General features: G+C 52.4%; 1 protein-coding gene across 4 annotated transcripts; it reads right to left on the reverse strand.

Moving 5' to 3' along the window:
- Positions 1 to 92: 92 nt before the first annotated feature.
- TCOF1 (treacle ribosome biogenesis factor 1) lies at positions 93 to 19897 on the reverse strand. 4 transcript variants are annotated; one of them, XM_058034615.1, is made up of 18 exons: positions 19779 to 19897; positions 19193 to 19248; positions 16447 to 16589; positions 15608 to 15714; positions 14991 to 15339; positions 14077 to 14162; positions 13401 to 13619; positions 12535 to 12804; positions 8559 to 8733; positions 8147 to 8289; positions 6144 to 6338; positions 5560 to 5758; positions 5250 to 5338; positions 4336 to 4564; positions 2780 to 3376; positions 1612 to 1709; positions 1083 to 1119; positions 93 to 631 (listed from the first exon to the last, which is right to left on the reverse strand). In XM_058034615.1, the coding sequence occupies exons 1-17, from the start codon at positions 19887 to 19889 to the stop codon at positions 1087 to 1089; spliced, it is 3099 nt and encodes a 1032-aa protein (XP_057890598.1). In that variant the 5' UTR covers positions 19890 to 19897; the 3' UTR covers positions 93 to 631; positions 1083 to 1086. The 4 variants fall into 4 exon arrangements, with proteins under 4 accessions (XP_057890598.1, XP_057890600.1, XP_057890599.1 ...); XM_058034617.1 differs by having other exon boundaries at positions 93 to 1119; positions 6165 to 6338; XM_058034616.1 differs by having other exon boundaries at positions 93 to 1119; positions 5250 to 5335.
- Positions 19898 to 20776: the final 879 nt, after the last annotated feature.

Genomic DNA, 20776 nt, shown 5'->3' on the forward strand with positions numbered 1-20776 from the left:
CTGTCCCAGACAGGCAGACCTGGGCTCTGCTCTCCCACCCATAACATCCTCCAGAGCCAGCCAGCTCTGAAGAAAGCAGCTGAAGAAAAATCTGTCTGTTGTTTTTTTTATTTTGTATTTCATAAAAAAAAACAACACAAAAACCGACTCTGCCTTGGCTGAGAACAGCTGCTGGACACAACTGTTCAGTGCAACTCCAGGGACATGATAATCACTGCTGTCAGTGTCAGAGTAAAAAGGAAGCCCAAGAGCTTTCTTTGTAGTAGCAAAAGGACTGACACCACAAGTCACAGGAGGAGGGGAAAAAAGGTAAAAGTTTTTCTCAAAAATATAGCTCTGTGGTAAGAGAAAGGGATGGCTGGGTGTCAACAAGGGGAAAAGCAGTTTATGCTCTGCTCTGGTCAAACTGCCTCCTCCACTTCCATTCCATTTGGAGGGACTATAAACACAAATCTGAGCCTCAGGAGGGCAGGAGGAGGCAGAAAGTTACACAACTGTTCTAAAAGTCACAGTTAAAAGAAATTATAAATTACTATTAAAAAAAAAAAGTTGGAATTCTCCAGGTGAGCTTCCTTTTCCTCTCTTCTGTTTGATCTTCACCCATAAATCTTTAATCACAGGAATGCGGTACCTTTGGGGAGAGGAGTTAGAAGTTAGGGATGGGGAGGAGGAGAGCAGCCTTACAGCTGAGCAGAGCGTGGGCAGAGGCAGCTGGTCCACTTGCAGGTGGCTACAACATCACCATCCAATCCCATCACTTTTCCAAGCTCCCTGGGGTCAGCAGGGACAGACAGACACTGCCAGAGGTCACTCATCTCTGCTGTGACAGAGGTCAGCAACACCCAGGCTGGACATCTCAGCAGCTAAAGAGTTGAGGTCACACACATCCAGAGAAGCCAGCACACGGCTGCACGACCTTCCTCACACTGCTCCACTCCCTGGCCCTCTGATCCAAGGCCAGGCTGGCTCAGGGAGCTCTCACAGGGCTCTTTTTGTCTTCCCAAATCTGGCCCAGGAGTTCTGAATGTGGCCAAGGTGACGCCGCTCAGGGTGCCAATGGCCCGTCCCCACAGGCCATGTACCTTCTCACAATCCTTCAGGATCAGCTCCTTTCTTCTTCTGAAATGGAAAGGGGAGAAAATACATCAGCATCATTTGCACCACAGACATGAAGGACCCAGAAAGCCAGAGAGGCTTCATGGACATGTCCCTGTAGAGGTGGCAGCCACCACAAGGAACATCCTGTAGTCTCCCTGTGTCACCCTTCAAGCCCTTGGGATGGGATGCAGAAGTCTACCAAGGCCTCAGGAATCCAGCTTCTGCTGAGAATGAGATGAGCAGGCAGCTGGAGAGCAGCACTTGCTCCTTAGACAGGGCCAAGTCCTTTGCCACCAAAGGGTCCCTGGGTTTGAGCATTCCAGGGAGAGGAATCTCCTAGGGCAGCAATACAGGAACAAGGCCTTTGAGTCACTCTAGCTCCAACCAAAGGTCAGGGTGTCTCCAGACTGGCCACAGTGAACTGTGGGCTTCCCTGCACTGCCAGCAAGGCCAGGACATGGCTCTGTTCACTTCTGCTGGGGTGAGCACCACAGCCCAGGGTGTGACACATACCTTCTTCTTCTTCTTTTGAACCTCAGCAGAGCCATCTGCTGCAGGCTCCCCTTCCAAAGATGCTTTTTTGCTCTTCTTTTCTTTTCCAGTCTTCTTTTCTAGGAGTGAGAAAGAAAAGCCAACTAAGAGAGGGACTCTGGTATTGTTAAAGGGAGCAGACTGGTAGGAGCATCTCCAATAAGATTTTGATCACATCCAAACCTGAGCAAGATTTCCAGAGCAGGAATTGGGTGAAGGCAGAGCTCTACCCACAGGCAGCTGCACCCAGGGATGTTTCCCCAATACCCCTGAGCCAGAGCAGCTTGATCCCACCATCTGTGCACACACATGGGTGGAATTACACAGAATTCCCTTCTTTCCACCTCCTGCTGCCCACCTGCTCCAAGGAATTGCTTCAGAGCTGGTGTAGATGGGCACATGGCAGAAATGAGAGCCAGGGGAGCTGCTGACACAGGGTGGACATGAGGTTCAGCTCAGCACAAGAGGCTCCACTCATCCCTGTTAAACAGCCCACACAAGGGCCAATAGACAAGTCTCCTCCAAAAATAAGGGCTGTGTTTCAGCAGAACAGAAATACCATCAGACCTGGCCCAGCCAATTCACATCCTCTCTCCCTATTTTTTCTTTTTCTTTCCTTTTTTTTTTTTTGTTTTCTTTCTACCAGATCTAGCACAAAACCAGCTCTGAATTGCAAATACAGGCTGCACTGTAAAGAAAAAAATGGTCTTTGGATTAGGGCAGAGAGCAGGCCACTACAGAACAAGCTGTAGAAGGGTCAGAAATGACAGGATAAGAGGAAATAGCCTCAAGTTGAGCCAGGGCAAGTTTAAGTTGAATATTAGGAAAAAAATTCTTCACTAAAAGGGCTGTTAGAACACTGGAACAGGCTGTCCAGGGCAGTAATGTGGTCACTAATCTTGGAGGCATTTAAAAGATGTGTAGATATGGTATGTGGGGACATGGTCTGGGGGTGGGCCTGGGTTAATGGTTGGACTTGATGATCTTAAAGAGACCTTTTTCGAGCCACATGACTGATTCCACGAGGGAAGCAGCCAAGCAGGAAGCCAATGGGACAGTGGATGCTATCTGCAAGGCACTGCACCAGAGGCTGAAAGTGCATCAGCTGCAAGAACCTAATGCAAACTAGGCCCCAAGTGTAGATGCTTACTTTTAGCTGATTTTTTCTTTTCCTTGCTGCCTGCCTTCTCCAGGTCACCATCTGCTTTCTTCTTTTTCTTTTTGGGTGCTTCTTCATCAGCCTGCCCTTTCCATTTCTTCTCCTTGGGCTGCCCCACAGCCCCATCCTGTCCCGTCAGCTTCCGCTTCAGAGACGTTTTCTGCTTCTTGTTCTCTGTGTCTTTGCTCTTGGATGTTTTAACAGCCTTGTCTACTGTGGAGGACGGTTTCTTTTTCTCCTTTTCTTTTTTCTCTTTTTTCTCCTTTTCTTTTTTCTCCTTTTTTTCTTTTTTCTTCTTCTTCTTCACTTCCAAGCCCTCTGCTGTGTGCACTGCAGGGACTTGAGCAGCAGTGGTGACCTCAGTTTCACTCCCTGAGCTTGGCTGCTGTGGCTGTGGGACGGAGGGCAGGGCATGTGCTGATGCTGGGATCACTTGCACCCCTGTGGCCCCAACATTGTTCTCTTTCATGGCCAGGGTTTTCTTCAGTGAGGAAGCTTTGAGGCTGGCATGACCTGGCTCTGTTTTTCCTGCCACCTTCTCTTTGCTGGAGGCTTCTGTAGCTTCCTGCCCTGAAGGGGGGTTGTTTTCTGCAAAAACAGAGAAATTCAGGAAGCATTCATTACACAGACTAGTCACAGGAGGATGGAAATATGCACTTGAAGAGGAGCATCCAGTTCTTCTCCCCCAAAACAGCTAAACTTGCTGGCATCTGTAGCAGAGTCAGAGAAAGATGCCTCAGCCTGAAGTGGGTGACAACAGCCACAACAGCTTTGGCTGTTTCACGAGATGGGTGAGCATAGATGGAGCAGTCCTTCCCCAGGACACCATCCCCAGTGACTGGGGACTTCCCAAGGTGGTGGGGGTCTCCACACTGCCTCCTGCAATCACCACCAGTGGCCAAGCCCAGAGCCCCTGGGCCCTCCTGAGCCCCTATATAGATAGCTCTGCCTTCCTCAACAGCCCTTTACACAATTTCATGATGTCCCCAAGGGACCAAGAGACCCATCTGAACTTCTAGAGCAGGCCAGAGTTCATCTGAAGGTGCCAGGGTCACACCAGAGCAGAAGCAGCCTTCAGCTCCAAGTTTTACAATTTGCCAACAAACCAGGGAAAGGGTGGGACATTCTGTTTCTCCACAGGTTTTCTCACTTGCTTCCCCTCCTCTGCTCTCCAGACATGCAGAGGAGCCCACACAGCCCAAGGGGAGGGTTGAATACCAGCAGATGTTCCTGAGGCAGTGTTTGAGGCCTCCACAGAAGCCAGCAATGCAGTGAGCACTGGCTCCAGGGAGAGCCCTACCTGCTGCTGTTCATTACTGTGGTTAAAGCTGCAAGAGGCAAAGGCACTGAGCCTTGCAGGCAGCCAGCACAAGCAGGGCTGTGCTGTGGCCAGGGAAGCCAGCAGACGGCAGCAGAGCTCCATGCTGGGGTTCCATGGCAGAGACACACTGGGAACAGGGCCCACCCTCCCCAGTGCCACCCCCCTGTGCCAGCACGGCTCTGCTCCAGGGCCAAGCAAATTCCCAACCTTGCCAAAGGAGACCCACCTGCTTTGTGGTTTGCAGCCACCTGGTTGTCATCTGTGTCAGAGTCACTGCTGTCACTGCTTGAGCTGTTGGCCAGGGCTGCCTTCAGGGAGCCCTTGGTGAGGGAGTTTGCAGCACCCACAGCTGCCTTCCCTGGCCCCACCTCACCCCCAGGCTGGGGGAGAACCGTCTTTGGTGCATGGGGTGTTGCTGGGCTCTTGGAGAGGACTGGGTAGCCTGTGAGGAGGGACTGAAACAGCACAGACACACTGAGGAGTCACAGCAGGGCAGCCTCCCACACACCAGACGTGCAGCTCTGTCTCTGCTGCTATTATCCCCATACTTCAAGTGAAGGGCCCACCTTTGGCCACGTGTGGAGGCAGCTCTGAGAGCCCAGGGCTAGCAGGAGAGGGGCCAGCAGTGACAGACACCAGCTGAGCCAGAGGTTCTCCTTTGTTCTCGCCCAGCAAGGCAGGCAGGCAGGCTGGGGGAGGCTCCTGGCCATCACCCACACACACTTAATGCTCTGCAGATGTGCTGCACGCCCTGCACGTTACTGACAAAGGCAATTTCATGGACATGGCTTAAGTTACAAACTAAAGTGGGGGGAAAAAAATCCCTGCTGCTGTTGGCACTGTGCAGCAGTTCTGGTTTAACCCTTGCAAGGCACCATATCCTGCTGTCTCTTCTCCCAGGGAAGGCACCATGAACCCTGGACCCAAGGCCTGGCTGCCTGGGGAAGCATTCCAGGTTCAAAAGCTTCTCTCTCTCTCTGCCAAAAGGTCTTGCTCACACCACTGCACTGCAGAACCCCCACTTCTCTGCTGGCAAACCCACCCAGCACCCCATCTGCTATGGCTGGGAATTCAGTCTCTCAGTGATATTTGGGAGCCAGCTGCAAGACCCCAGAGAATCCAGCCTGCTCAGTACCATACCTGTGATGCTGCATCCTCCTCCTCCTCACTGGACTCTGAGGAGGAGCTGTGGGCTGGCTGGGTCCCTCCTGGTTTCTGCAGGGAGCCTGCTGGAAGAGCAGAGTTCCTCCTGTTAAGCCACTGCTGCCTGGGCTGAGCTCACCTTCCCAGCACAGGCACTGCCACCAAAAGCCCTTCTGCCTCCAAAAACAGGGGAGTGCTCTGCCAGGCTGGAGAGCAGGAATGCCTCTCCAAGCACTGCCAACCATGGGGTAACAAAAGGCTGTCCCCGTTCCAGTAGCACTGAGAGCATCTTCTGGAGAGAACTGACCAGGTTTGGAAGAGTCCTTGGGTGCCTCCTCCTCCTCACTGTCAGAGGAAATGCTGCTGTCTGAGGTGTGCTCTGCATGAGTGGGTGGCACAGCCTGGCCCGGGTGGGTGTCCTGTCCTGGCTGCCTGGCCTTGGCAGTGCTGGCAGGAGCAGCTTTGCCCACTGGAACCGTTTGCTTTTGGCTGGAAGCAGCAGGGACCTGTGGAGAGGGAGATGAAATGGATCTGAAGGAGGAATAACTAACTGCTCACATCCATAAACTACAAGCAGCAGCCCAGAGTAGATGGGTTTGGAGCACCTTGGCCCTTCCTCAGCTGTACTGCTCCAGTTTGTGTCAGTCAGCCCAAGCCAAGCAGATAACTGCTATCACAAAAGGAAAGAAGCAGCCAGAGCCAGCTGGGAGCCAGGAACAGCAAAGGTACCAGGGCTGCCCTCTGCTCCTCTGCCTCATCTCACAGCAGGATCACTGTGGTCAGGATAGGGCAGCCCCTCTCTCCCAGCCTCATGAACACTTCCCTCAGCTGGGGACGTGGCACCAGCCCCAGGCTGATCCATCTTCTCCCTCTCCCCAGGAAAGTCCCCACCTTGATCTCCTCCATCATTACCTGTCCTGCCAGCACGCTGTGCTCTGAGGCACCAGTGTTTGAGCTCTCAGACACTCTGCTCACTGCAGGGACAGCAGGGGTTTTTGTCCTCTTCCCTGAAGGCAGGCTGGCATTTGCCTTTGCAGCCACCATGCTTGAAACTGCAGTTACTTTGACACTCTGCTGGGACAGACTCTGAAAGAGATGAGAAAGAAAATCAGGACAGAGCAAACTGGGAGGGAAATGTTACAGAGGCTTACACCAATCCAGCACCAACTCCAAAGCCTTTCCATCATTTTCAGCACAGCACCAAGACCTTTTGTTTTTTAATTCTCTCCTTTACAAACCAGATCTGCCTCCCATGAGCCTCTGAGCCTCTGGCACAGCCAGGAGCAGAAATGAGGGTCAGCACCCCAAAAGTGCCAACAGCAGTAGCTCAGAGTCCCAAAGGCACCTACCCTGAGGGCAGGCAGTGAAATGTGCTGTGCTTGCAGGCTGTGAATCCCTACCCACTGCAGCACCAGCAAGTCTGCAGCTGTAAACCTTTGCAGAGGGGGCATCTGGACTCCCTGATGTCTTTTACACTCTAAAAATCACACAGCAAGAGTTAATTGGCAACAGAGATAAACAAAGACACCAGTCACAGGGAAAATCTGCCTCCAGGTCCACAAGCCAAAAGACAGATTAGGGGTCACATTAACAAGAGCAATTTTGTTGCCTCACATTTAAAACCTCCCATCAAACTTACCATAAGAGGGGTTAAAAACAGAAAGGCCAGGGGCATGGAAACAGGCACTGAGGACAGGACCATGACACAAATGGCAGCAGAAGAGGGAGAAGGAGCCACGGGGGAGCACTCAGCCTGCTGGTTTGTGTTACTGACGAGGCTGTGTGAGCAGCTCTCTCCCTGCAGGTCTGTGACAAGCTGGGCCTTTGTGGGCTGACATTTCCCCCACACAGCATCTGCCTTGGGAAGGAGCAGGCCCTGCTGGCTGTGCAGCCCAACGCCAGCTCTCGGCCCTCTCACACAGAGCTCAAGTTGCAGCAACTGCAGGATTGTATAAAACCCCAGTAATATAAACATGCTGTACTCAGGGACTGCTCAGGATGGCTGCCTGCCCATCAGCTGGAGGGAGACAGCCTTTGCACTGGCCACAGCCTCAGGCCAACATGGGGAAGGGTTTCCTGAGTGCTCATAATGTCCCTCTCCCAGCAAAGGCATGTGTGGGGTATGAGGTGTGCTTGGCCACCAAGGCCTGGGCTCAGAACACCAGCCAGGCCACCCCCATGTGGAACAGCAGCCATGTTCCTCAGTCAGTGGGTTTTTAATGTGGTTTCCTGGGCTCAAACTGCAGCACAAGTGCAGACACCCCCAGGACAGCTTCACACCAAGGCAGCTCTGGCCCCAGGGAGCTCAGCCACAGCTCTGCAGGACTGGCATGGGGACACAAAGAGACTCCAGTGGGACAGCTGGGATCAGCTCCATGGCACTCAGGGGAACTCTCAGCACAGATATGGGGTCACCTTCCCTTCTCTCCAGCTGAAAGGCAGCAGGACTGCTGTGCTACCCTCAGGGCAGATCTTGCCATCTTCCCAAGGCTTGTGGAAAAGAAAAGCAAAAGAACTTCAGAGGTCTGTGAGGAACCAGGCAATGGGTTGCCTTGGAGCTACACAGGTCATGGAAAAACTCTTCCTGTAGGGATTTGGCTGCTTTTCCACCCTAAATTCCTGGAGTAGAGCAGAGGGGACAGAGTCCCAGGGAAAGCCTGGGCTTGTGTGTCTGCTCACGTTCCTGTCAGAGCACTCACACACTGCAGGATTGCTGTGGCTGAGATGTGCACCCAGAGCTGGGGTCAGCCAGACCCACGGACACAGGCAAGGAAACCCAACCCAGCCAAGGGGAGGCTGCTCTGCACTGCTCACCACGTGCACAACCACCACCTCCCAACCCCTCAGAGTGCAGCACTACAGCCCACACAGCCAGGGGGTCAGCAGCTCCTCACCTGGGAAGGAGGGACTATTTCATTCTCTGAATCTGACTCCTCACTGGAATCCCCACTGCTGTCCACAGCTGGTGGGGCTGTGGCTGGTGCTGAACTTGGTGCCTTTTTCACGTTGGTTGGTTGGGGCACAGAATTGGTTTTCACTGCAGGAAGAGTGTAAGAGATTGCACTGTGAGAAAGGATTGCAGGAAGAATGTAAGAGATTGTCACTGTGAGAAAGGATTGCAGGAAGAGTGTAAGAGATTGCACTGTGAGAAAGGATTGCAGGAAGAGTGTAAGAGATTGCACTGTGAGGAAGGATTGCCCCTGCTCTCTGGGGCTGTCCACAGCAGGAGCTGCTCCACGTGCAGGGGAGAGTAAGAAACCCATAAGGATGCAGGTGAGGGATCCTGGCTACTACCAGACAACTTACCAGCTGCTGGAGGCTGTCCTTGTGCTGCTGCAGGCTCCTCTTCACTGTCAGATGAGTCACTGCTCCCACTTTCTGAAACCTGGCTTTTCAAGGTGCTCACCACTGCTTTTTCAGGCTGCCCAGCTTTAGCAGCCTGGCTCAAGTTGGGAATAGGCTTGGGCTGGTCTGATAACCTCTTAACAAAAAAGAAACACAGGCCCAGAAATGCAGTATTAGTACAGGTGTTGTTTAGGAGTTTAAATGCTGTTTCAGCTCAGGTTGGGTTTTGTTTTACCCTAACAGAGCTGTTATTAACATTCTCACCCTCCTTGGTGTGTTATGAGTGAAAGGGCTTCAGCCACTGCCTGGGCTGAGCTGCTGTAGACAGATCCCTCTGAATTTAGCAATTTCCTTCTGACAGAAAGCCCAAGCACATTTTACATGAGCACACAGGCTAATAGTGCCTGTAAGCTTCTAAAAGCAATTCTTTCTTGAGACAGAGACACTGGCTGAGAACAGGAGAAGCACTGCAACCCCAAGACTCCCACTCCAAGGAAGCCAATTCAGCACAACCTAGCCACAGTCCAGGGAATCAGCAGGAGTTGGGAAGCCTTGGGCCATCACACCTGCAAGATTCAGAGACAGCACTGGAGCAGCTACAGCCCAGAGCTGCTGGAGAGACACAGGGCTGAGACAAGGGTTGGGAACACAGGGCAGGCAGAGACAGACTGTGACTCAACTTGGAAGCTGATTTGTCAACAGGTCTAAGAATTTAGAAATCTCCAGACAACAAAACACCTCTGACACTCACTTGGGCTGTGTCTTTGTGCAGCACCTGTCAACACTCAGATGTTTCAGGACAGACCACAAGCCACTTTTCCTGTTGTGTCAGCACCAGGAAGCCACAGTCACCTGTGCCCCACATACACAACTGCCAGGTGAGACTCCCTCTGTTCCTGGCTCCTGTCCAAGGGCTGCAGATCCCCCTCGTGCACACTGAAGGTCAGTGGTGGCAGAGGAGAGGAAGTGCTTGTGGAATGATGTGGGAATTTGCTCCCCTGCAGATACTCCCCAGGCTGGCAGTGCTCATTCACTCCACTCGTGGCTCATCTCCGGGCTGCTCTGCCAAGGAGAACATTGTGCTTGCCAGGGCAGGGAGGCCCTGTGCACCCTGCATGTGCTGCCAGCCTGCTTTGGTGCCCCATGAGAGATTCCTGCCCAGCTGCACCATCCCTGCTATGCTGCTAATGCAGTGATACCCCCACAGCCCACAGCAGAGAGCACCGGCCCTTTGGGAAGATCAATCCTGCAGTGCTTCCTGGCACAGCCCTGCCATGGGCTGCCACTGGGGCACTGTTTATCATCTCCAAGCCAAACACGAAACAGACAACAGCATCTGCATGTTTATCCCATTACAGAACAGCTCTCTGAACGAGCCAAGCACATTTTGACTGCTTAGAGAAACAGAAACCTCCACAAGTGCTTGGGGAAGGGGGGACCACAAACCTCACTTCTCTGTTTTGTTTTGATACCAGTGAGTCACAATCTCCAGGAGAGAGGCCAGCTTTGCATTGCTGAAGAGACACAAGTACTTGAAGCAGTCAGAAGAATTCACACACACTGCTCTGAACGTGCTAACTCCTCTCTGCTGTTCTGAACACTGCTGTGCAAGGGAAGAGCTTACCAAGATTTGAGCCCACTGAGTTTTAAGTGCTTCATACCAATGGTCTGGCTTCTTCCTCTATGTGGATGCACAGCACAGGGCTGCTCCATTTCCTAACTTAGTAATGGAGGGGGAAAGAGCTGCCACGCAGGGGCATCATAACACACAGAAAGAACACAACAGAAACCACCATAAGGTTTACACAGCCTCAGAACTTCCTGGGAGGCAGCCAAGGTGCATCCATCCACATCAGATGGATGGCTCAGACAGTCTCAGGTGGGATCTGGCCAACAGCACAGCCAAGTTACATCCAGGGAGCAGGTAAACCAGGCAGAGAGCTCCTGACAGCTTGAGAGTCACAGGTACTGAAGTTACTCAGAGAGGAGGAAAATAACTCAAGAGGAAATCATTTTTCCTGCTCCCTCTCCAGCCCCCAAAGCAGGAGCTGCCTGTGGCTCAGTGAGTGTGATGACTCAGCTCCCTCACAACCCATCTGCCACTCGCTGGGTCCATTTGCATCCTGCAGCGCTGCATGACAAGAGGAGGAACAACACTGAGCCACGTGTGCCCAGCACGTTGTAAAATCACACTCCAGCACTGCCTGTACCTGCACTGGGACCAGCACCTCAGCTGTGCCACAGCCCAGCCCAGGGGCAACTGCAACCTGCACAGGAGGGGGAACAGTGTTCAAGGAGGAAAAGAGACCCTCTGTCTCTTGGGAGATTTGGCCTCTCCCCACGCAGCCTGCAGTGCAAGATTAAAAGTTACTGGCACAACTTCTGTCAGCACAACCCACGCGGGTTTTCCTGGGATGCTCAAGGAAGACACGGGTTCCCAACACATGGATGCACGTGTACCTCACACCCACTCCTTGTAAACACAAGCCAAAGCCTGTCTATAGAGGGCTCAAGTGCCACCTTTGGCTCAAAACACTCAGGAAAGAAGCAGCAGAGCAAAATTTAGCAGTTCCAAAAGAAAAGCAGCTCTCACAGCATCTTTAAGATCAGACTGTCCCTCATCACTATCCTGTACCCCCAAAATATGCAAACACCTTGTCAACTTCTTTCACTAAATATTCCTGAGTCTTCAGGGGTAAACATACCAATTAAGCAGTTCAATTTAGGCATGATGTTCATTTTAATTGTGCTAATCCACCCCCACAGGGAAAGATGAAGCAGCTTCCAACGCTCTGTATCTGTTTGGATCTTGCACAGAAGCCAGAGGAAGTTGCAGGATACAGTAAGTCAGTGGTTAGCATATGCCCAAGTAGCAGATGGTGAGGAATGAGCTAAGAAGAGTTTGACTGGGAGGACAGGACTGTGGACACAGCTAAGCCCAATGCTTTATCTTCAGGCTTCACTCATGGTCCCTGCCTGTAGGCTACCAACAAGGGAAGGAACAGCCTGCATAGCAAAAATAGAGCTCCCTTGATGACAAGCTCTTCCTTGCTGACTCTGGCTGTGGAGGGGTACATGTCAGTTTGCAAGAGGGAAGATGCTGAAGTGGTTAAATCAGCAGGTAAAACTTGCTGTTGAAAGCTTCACAGAATCAACACCAGAGGACACAAACCTACCCCAGCACATAAACCCTGCTAAAATGGACAAATCCCTATGGTTTTACACAGGGACCTCATGGCACAGCTATCAAATAGCTACTCCTGTCACCTAGAGCTGAATCTTCACATAAAATCAATCATGCAGGAAGAGAGCAGCACAGAGCCAACTGTGAGAGAAACATCCCCCTCCACCCACCTTAGCAGACCAAGGCTATGAAGACAAAAATGCAGAGCCTTGCTGGCTCCTGCCTGTCAATAGTCAAAGGATGTGTTGACAAAGAGCCTCCCTGCAAGGACACGTGAGGCTCTACCCCCAGCTTCCCTTGCAGACAGTAAGGCTGCATCTCCACAAGACTGCTTTCAGGACACTTTCTGAAGGCCCCTGCAGCTCAGACTTGAGGCAGGTCTCAGTACAACATGCCTAGGGAGGCTCTCAGGAAGCATTGTACTCCTGTACTCTCAGGAAGATTTGCACTCCTTTGAGTTTAGTCACCTGAGTCCATTGTGAGCTCCCAGTCCTTCTCCTTTGGTTTGAGAACTCTGACCAAACCCCACAAGAGAGCCAAGACCAAGATACCTGTGACCCTGCACACAAGGCCACTCCAGAGGGGCAGGAGTGAATAGCTGGTATCAAACCATTTGCCTCTGGTACAACTGTGTGAGAAGAGTGAGGCTGTCCTTGCAGAAACAAGGTACACAAGATCAGTGGCAGCATTTAAGGGATAAACCCTTGTCTTGCATCCTCCATGCCTTGGCACTGGGCTGAATGCAGCACCTACCTTCTGGCTGATGGGCACAGGGAGATCCTCCTCTTCACTGGATGACGAGGCAGAGCTCTCCACTGGCTTTATACTTTCAGCAGGCTTGGTGGGAGCAGCAGTCTTTCCTGGTGAGGCTTTAACCTGCTTGGGCACTGCTGGTTTTGGTGCTGCCTTCCCTGGGGATACTGGAAGTGTTTTTGCTGGAGCTGCTTTGACAGAGACTGATGCTGCTGCTGTAGGTTTCACTGGGGATAGGATGGCATGGGAGGATTTTGGAGGTGGCTTTGTCTGGACAAGACATGAACAGAGTGAAATAAGGCAAATCCCACAGCAGCATAGTTCATTTGCTCAGACTATAATCAAGGGAAGAAATTTCAGAGCCCCCCAGGAAAGGCAAACCCTGAAGGGAGATTAGTGACTGGCAGGACACAAGGAATTCTTTCATCTGGCTTTCTTCATCAGTCTGCTGCTACTACCAGTCCCCCCCAGTGAGGTACAAGGCAGCACTTTGCACTCTCCACAGTAGGGAAGCTGAGCTGCACTACAGTTTGACAAATTAGACACTATTTATTGCAATTTATACCTGAGAAGCAAATTCCACCATGCTAATTTGCCCCTTCAGGTGGGAAAAGAATCACTGGGTTTTTTATTTTTTTTTTTTTTAAGTACTGATGGATTTTTCTAAGAAAGGCACAATGGGTTGATTAAAGCTCAGAGCAAAGACACGGAGGTGCCTTTTAACACCTCACGCCTCCTTCCTCCCACCCCCAACATGACTTTGCTACACACTACATGCATTTACAAAATTTTCTTTTCACTGCAGTTCCTAGCCCTGAGAGGCATGCAAGGAGAGGGAGGATCTCAGAGACAGGCACTTGGGTTACCAATGGACGTTTTTCATCTTCACTGTCTGAGGAGCTGCTGCTCTCTGTTGTGTCACTGGGCTGTGCAGCCCTGGGAGCTGCTGTTGATGCTGGTTTGGCATGGCTTGCTGCCAGGGCTGTTTGCTTCACTGCATTCTTCTTCAGGGACACTGAAGCAGCAGCAGGTGCACTTTTCACAGGTGCTGCATTAGACCGCACTGTTTTCACAGCTGGCTTGGCCTGGGAACAGGGGGAACAAAAGGGAACAGGAGAAACAGGTAACACCTTGGAAGAAAATAGTTGAAAGCTCTAACTGCATGGAATCTGTTTTAAAGCCAGCTACCTTGCTAATTTTGACCAGGACGGGCTTTTTCAGACCCATGAGCCGTGGTTTATCTGAAGCAAGTCACTTTTTCCATGGACTGCCTGACTACATCCATCAAATTGCATACTAATCACCTCCTACAGATCCAAGGATCTCCCTCAGCCTCAGGCACTAGAAAAAACTGGAACAGAATGGTTGATGTCGGCAGGGTTTAGTGGGGCTCTCAGCCACATGGCATGTGCTCTGGTTTTGGGGATCTCAAACACCCAAGGTAAGGGGTGCTGTCAGAATACAGCACTGCAGCATTTCCCTCTTCTTCAAAAGAAGGGAAGTGATTTCCTAGCGACAAAGAATCCATGCTGGAGAGGTTACCTGGATGGCTGGAATGACCAGCTCCTCCTCAGAGGATGTGTCCTTGCTTGATTCCTCACTGCTGCTCTCAGCCCCAGCTGCCGGCTCTGAAACACAACGAGGAGATGTCACAGCTGCTGCCTGCTCTGGGCCCCCAGAGTGTGATGCTAATGTGGCTTTTGAAGTCAGGGAAGCAAAACAAGCCACGGAGAGGGCTAAGGGGATTTGCAGGGAAGGGGATCTAGCCTTGCTGAAAACATCAATAGCTTGCTGGGAACAGCTTCTCCAGACAAATGCTGGCCCACAAACACCTCTCCTTGAGTGCAGGTAGAGATGGGAAATGCTGCCTGGCCACCCCCTGACCCTATGGGGTGCTGCCCAGCCACACACAGCTCCCTGCACAGGCACCCAGCCTGGCTGGGCCTCCTCTGGATAAGAGCCAAGAAGAGGATCATTTCCAGAACTTCAATGATCTATTTCTCACCCTCCTCCTCCAACACACACAGACACACTTCAAAGCATTGAAAGATTTCCCTGAAGACTTCAAACCCCAAAACGAATCACTTTGCAATTGGGAATAAAGAGAAAACACTGGAGAGCCTTTCCATAAAGCTGAAAGTATCAGCACCATTAGTACTGCACCTCCTCTGGACATGCTACACTGTTAGCCCCAACCCCTGGGTACATGCTGGGTGCTGCCAGACATCTTAGCACAGGATCTGCTGCTTGAAATGGGAGCAGGCACGCAGCATCCATCCCACGGAGCTCCAGAGCTGGCTGCTCTGCAATGTTCTAGCAGCCTCTCCAAGGAACAAGCATCACTCTGAGCTTTCCAGCAAGGGAGCTGAAAGGAACAAGCTGAAGGCACGTCTCTGATCCAATCTGCAGCAGAGCTGGAGCTCACACACATCTACACCACCCTGCAGGCTCCTTACCCGCTTTGGGGGATGGAGCCTTCGCAGTCGGCGTCTCCTCTTCCTCCTCGCTCTCGGATGAGGAGCCGCTGCTGCTGCTGGAACTTTCTGGTGCTTTGGTTGGTACTGGTGCTTTGCTTTGTCCTACTTTGGCCACAGCTGCTGTGGCATGTCCAGGCTTCCCAGGACCAGGCAGTTTCTGGGCCTTGGCTGGGGATGGAGCTGCAGCTGGGGCACTGGGCTGCTGCTTGCTGGAGAGCACAGTTCTGTCAGCAGCAGAGAGCCCCTCTGCTCTGCCTGCTGGGGCAGCAGCCTTGGCAGGAGAATGCAGGGAGTTGGCAGCTTTGCCACCCACCACAGCTGCTGTCACCTGTGGGAAACAAAGGCACTTAGAAGGCTACACACAGATGAGGAGCAAAACTGGAGACAATATACCTGCAACAGCAATGTGGCAAGCAAGGTAAGCCATAGAGCTCTTCAGGGCAATGTTTGCGGGGCAGATATCTAAGAAAAGGCTTATGGAGGGTCATTTAAACAGGATTTTCACCCCAGGAGACAATTCTACACATGCTGAGGAGTCTGGGACAGTCCTGGCCCCAGAGTACCACCAGCCCTCACAGCCAGGAGCGTTGCCTTACCGTCACTGCACCTTTCCCAGCCAGATCCTCCTCTTCCGACGAGGACTCATCTTCCTCACTGCTTTCTATATTCACTACCGAGTTTGTGGCCAGAGGAAGGCTGGCTGCTGCACAGGAGAGAGCCACAGAGCAGCTGTGTCACAGTGTGTCTCACACTAACATGGTCTCTGGTTTGCAGGAGGGCCCCAGCAGCAGGGCAGGGTCCCATCTGCACACCTGACCCCACACCATCACCACTGCTGTCCCCATGACAGGCAAGGACTTTGCTCCTCCACCCCATCCCTCTCCCAGCCACCAAGACAGGGAATCTGTCAAGATTTGCACTTTTCTAAAGGCTGGTCTACAGCAGACCAGACTGATCTGTGAAAATGTATCAGACACAAGTTTTTGTTAGACTCTGCAAGCCAACACCTCCCACATCAGCTGTACCCAAGATCCATCCCCACCTCAGACAGAGGGCACTGGCCTTCCAGACCAACTATCAAGACCTTCCCTGACCTGTGAAACAGGCCTGCCTTTGCTGGCCCAGCACACACCTGGCACCAACTAGAAGGTGCTCCACAGTGGGCAGAAAGAGGTTCCCAAAGCTTCATCACCCAGCACAACACCCATCCCTCCCCAGTGAATCATAACAGGTTTTTTCTAGCTTCAGCAGACATCTGTGCTCCTCAGAAACTCCACATGAGAAGGGGGTGCTAAATTAGTTGTCCTATTTTTCTGTGAGCACAAACAAATAGCCATCACTTAACAAGCATTTTCTCCAGCCAAGCAGGCTGGGCTGCTCCTACACAAGTCTCCAGTCCTACCCTGTCAGCTCCAGGGAGATGAAAGGCTCCTACCATTTGCAGCTTTTTCCTTCTCCTTCTCATCCTCTTCTTTCTCTGAGCTCTCAGAGCTGCTCACGGGATCAGGAACTCTGATCTTTTCTGGGATCGCTGCCTCCTCATCACTCACATTTCTTCTCTTGGAATTTGGTGGAGTTCTGAGGGAAGACAATAGGTGTCAAAATGGGGAAAAAATATCTTGAACAAATTAGAATATAATTATTCATTTACTCTCAGATCAGGCTCCAGCCTAAGAATAGGCAGTGTAATCTCTCTACAGAGGAATTCCTAAGGGGGTGGGAAATACTTCTCTAACCTCCAAGGGACATCTCCAGTCCTCAGTAAACTTCCAAGAGCAACATATTCCTGCAACACTTAGGTAAATACTGAACCTAGATGATTTTTCTGTGCCCTAGGCAGACTCTTTCTTACTTTAGCAGAGTAATAAAAACATACAGAGTCGGGCTGGTGCTGGATAGAAGGCATCCTACAGAACAAATTCCTTCTCCAGGGGCTACAGTCACAGCCTCAGAGTAAGTGTAGCCTCAGGGTAGGGCAGATATCCCCAAAATACCAGGTCCTGGTATTCCAGAGGGCCAGGAGAAGCCAATCTAAAAGGTACAAAAGCCATTTGAACTTGGGCGCCCAAGTCAAAAGGAAAGCCAGGTTGCAGAGAGGTTTAAGAAAGGAAGTGGCTGGAGCTACAAAAGATGTGTTAGAAAAAGAGGAGGAAAAGAACACATAAGTATTAAACACTTAAGCTGCTCAACTGAGTTAAAACATGAAGTTGGAGAAAGATTCCTCCAGGCTCTAAATCCCACCTGTACCAGGAGAGATGATGTGGCTCAAGTTACCCATGTTTTCATTTGAGAATTAAAGACAACACATTTGCTTCATTACAAGGGTAACAGTGGGAACAAGCTGGTGTGACTCACACATGCAATGCTCCTCAGCCCTGGGACACACAGTTATCAGAAGCAAATATCCTCACTTCTGGGCCAGTTTAGCCCATTTTATTTGTTCATCTGTTTTAAAAACAAGATTAGTTTAACAATTTGATGAGTAAAGGCTGTGCTTGGTGTCAGAGTGTTCTGGCAGCGCAGCTGTAACAGCAACTTTTGTGCAAGCAGGCTAAGCCAAAGGCACGTTTGCTCTTGGAAAGTCCTGTAACTACTCCAATAATCTTTTTAATAAAGCAACAGGGCAGCCCACACAGGCAGCTCTGATCCTGCAGCACCATCCTGATCCAGGCAGCTGACAGCACAGCAGAGTGATGTGAGAATTTGCTGTGAGTGACCAGGAGCTCAGGGACACCCTGTGAGGGGAAGAAATGGTGACTGCCAGCACTGCCCCTGTGGCATTCTGGATCATCTGAGGCCTGCAGGGCTCAGGCTGCTCCTAAGGCTGAGCTGGACCAGCTTTCCCCAGCTCCCAGGCACCCTTCCACCCCCTCTCTGCATCCTCCAAGTGTAAATGCAGCTCTGGAGGGAACTGTGGAACTGCAAATCTCAGCTTCAGGCTCAGTCTGGAAGAGTTTCTGGAGAACAGCACCAGGGGTGGCCTTGGTGAGAAGGGCAAGAGCCACAGGGCAGACTAAGGAAGGACATTTTTGGGCTAAAAGCCTAGGAGCAACAGGATGTGATAAAGACAGCTCACTGACAGGAGCACTCCAGGATAAAGACAGTGGCCAACACACCCCTCATTGTGACTCCCAACCAGGCAGACCAGGAATAACAGATGTCTTTGTAGGGCAGGATCAGAAGAGAAGGGTGATGCTGAAGAAAGAGGAATCGAACCTGATGCAAATGCCCTGTTGCCCCCCAGGTTTAAAGGCAACAGTGTCTGGGAGGGTTTGGTGCAGCAGGCAGGACAACCAGCACGTGGGAAGGTCACCATCAGCACCCAGGAGAGCAACAAACTGGGAGAGGGAGGAACTGCAAACCCATTTCTATGCTGCCACATCCTCATGTAGATCCAGCCTTTCTCCTGCTCAGGTATGGAGGACCAGAGCAAGGCACAGGGCACTGAGCAGAAAACACCTTTGAAAAAACACCTCCCAAGGCTGCTGACATGGCCATGCTAAGGAGATCCTCACTCCAGAGCTCCCAACTCCACAGATTCCCAGATAACCCAGCACTGAGGCTGCCCCAGGCCTCACAGTGCTGCACTCAACATCCAGCAAGGCACAGGGTGGGTGCAAACACCACAGATGGGAAGGCTCCCTCCTGCAGACCTTCAAAGGGGTGTTTGGAACATGTAAGGACTGGAAAGGACAGGCTGAAACCAAGAGATTTCCTCTAAGTCACATCATCTGTGATCTATGCCAAGGTTTCAGTCCGTGTAAGAGCTCTGGCATTTCAGCACCTGCTCAACTCCTCTGTTCTTGGGTCAATAAACCTGCAAAGCATGTGGCTTTAAAAAGAAAGTGAAACAGAACTGGAACAGATTTCTTAAATCAGTAAAGCATGACTCTGAGCTCCACAACACTCCAGCATCATCCAGCACAAACAGCATCAGCTGCTCAAAACTAAAGTAACAACTTATCTCCAAGTTCAGAAGATTTCAAACCAGCATAACCCTGAACATCTGAAATGAATTGCTGTGAAACCAGCGGTTAGGAGAGAATTCTACTGAGCACAGTTATCACCCGAAATCCTCTGACAACATAGAATTTCAACAAACAGAAATCACTCATGCCACGCAGCCTAGATGTCAGCACAGTCTGCAATCCATTTGATACTCATTCCCTCCTGTGACTTACTTTTCCCAGTGGGTAAAGATGTCCTCGAGAGAGGTCGAGAAGGAAGGGAGCAATTTCTGTGAAAGCAGAGCGAACACCAGTCAAGCACGGCCCGAATGTGACCCAGTTTCGGGACGTGCCCACCGGACAGGGCAGCGACCGCGGGGCCCATCCAAACCTCCCCGGAAAACGGGACCGCGCTCCCGGCACACACCTCCCGGTGAACCCCTCCCACTGCCCGCCCCGCGGCACCCCGGGCCGCGTGTTTCCCCGGAGAGCTCTCCCGGAGCCGCACGTGTTCGGGGAGCAGCAGCCCCCCGCTACCGGAGCCTCTACCGGGCGGGCTGCCAGCGTTCTCCCCAGCCGGTTCGGGGCGGGCCGGCCCGCGGGCACCGGGAGCGCCCGCTGGGTGCCGGGACACCACGTGGGTCCAGCACGGACCTGCGGGCCGCCGTGGGGCCACGGGCCGGCGGCGCGCCCGGCACCCACGTGGCGCTGCCGGTGGTCGGTGAGGGCGCGAACCGGGACCGGGCCGTGCGGCCCCGCCGAGGCCCGCGCTCCGGGACCGCGCCTCCGCTGCCTCCCGCGCGGCCCGGGCTCCCGTTACCTGCTCGCTCTGCGCCTGCAGCTCCCGGGCGGCCCGCGTGTAGCCCCTGCGGAGCAGGTGCTGGTAGATGAGGGCGAGCAGCTCCCGCCCGCCGCCGCCGTCGGCGGCCATGGCGCGGCCCGCGTGCCGCGCCGGAGAGACGCCGCTTCCGCTTCCGCCGCGCGGCCCCACGGGAAACGTAGTGCCGGGAGTGTCCGGGGGGCGCCATGTGGGGGGACCCGGCGGGGAGCGGTCTGGCACCTCACGGGGGTCGGCCCGGGGGAAAAGGGGGAGAAAGAAGGAGGAGATCACCCCATGGTGTCTCTCTCTCATGCCGCCCCGGTGGGAGATGGGGGGAACGGAAGGGCGGGGGGTTCGCCCCATGAGGTTCTCTCACACCCCATGAGGTTCCCTCACACCCCCTCTGCTGGGGACGGCGCCAAAGAAGAGCGGGGTCCCCTCACGCAGTGCCCGCAGCTCTGGCGGGGCACGGTGAGCAGGGAAAGGGCGGCCAGCCCACCGCCCTGAGGGGGATGGAGAGCAAGGAAGGCGAGGTCTCACCCCATGGCCGGAGCCAGGCCCCTCACAGCCCTGCGCCGGAGATGGGGGCGAGGGAAGGATGAGCCGCCCTCCAGCGGGGGTGGCACACCGGGGCTGCCTCAGCAGCACCATATGTAATTCTACATATTTCAGAGCAGTTTTCCCTAAGATTCATCCAAAGCACTCTGAAGGCGAATCCTCGGAGCTGATGCTGAGAGGAATAGCGGATTTGTCTTTACTAACAAGCTGTGGGTCTGCTGGTAGGTAAAGCCAGCTCTGGAAGGCGAAAGAAACAATGGGAAGGATTCCACTGATTGGTGAATGGAAAAAAAGATATTTGCTTTTACAAATAAACTTCAGGTTTGCTGATAAATGAAATTAGACATTGAGAGATGAAAGAAACAATGGGGAAGAAAAACGTCTAAATTCCTTAAAAATTAAATATTAAAAGGGAGGGTTATACATTAGAGGGAAATCTT

This window comes from Melospiza georgiana, chromosome 15 (assembly GCF_028018845.1).
Source record: "Melospiza georgiana isolate bMelGeo1 chromosome 15, bMelGeo1.pri, whole genome shotgun sequence".
In the NCBI taxonomy this organism is placed as follows: Eukaryota; Metazoa; Chordata; class Aves; order Passeriformes; family Passerellidae; genus Melospiza; species Melospiza georgiana.

Coding starts and splice junctions, on each gene's coding strand:
- TCOF1 (XM_058034615.1), bottom strand. CDS start 19,889: ATGGCCGCCGACGGCGGCGGCGGGCGGGAGCTGCTCGCCCTCATCTAC. Junction 19,249..19,778: donor TGCAGGCGCAGAGCGAGCAG/GTAACGGGAGCC, acceptor CTGCTTTCACAG/AAATTGCTCCCTTCCTTCTC. Junction 5,759..6,143: donor TAATGATGGAGGAGATCAAG/GTGGGGACTTTC, acceptor CCCTCTCCACAG/GTCCCTGCTGCTTCCAGCCA.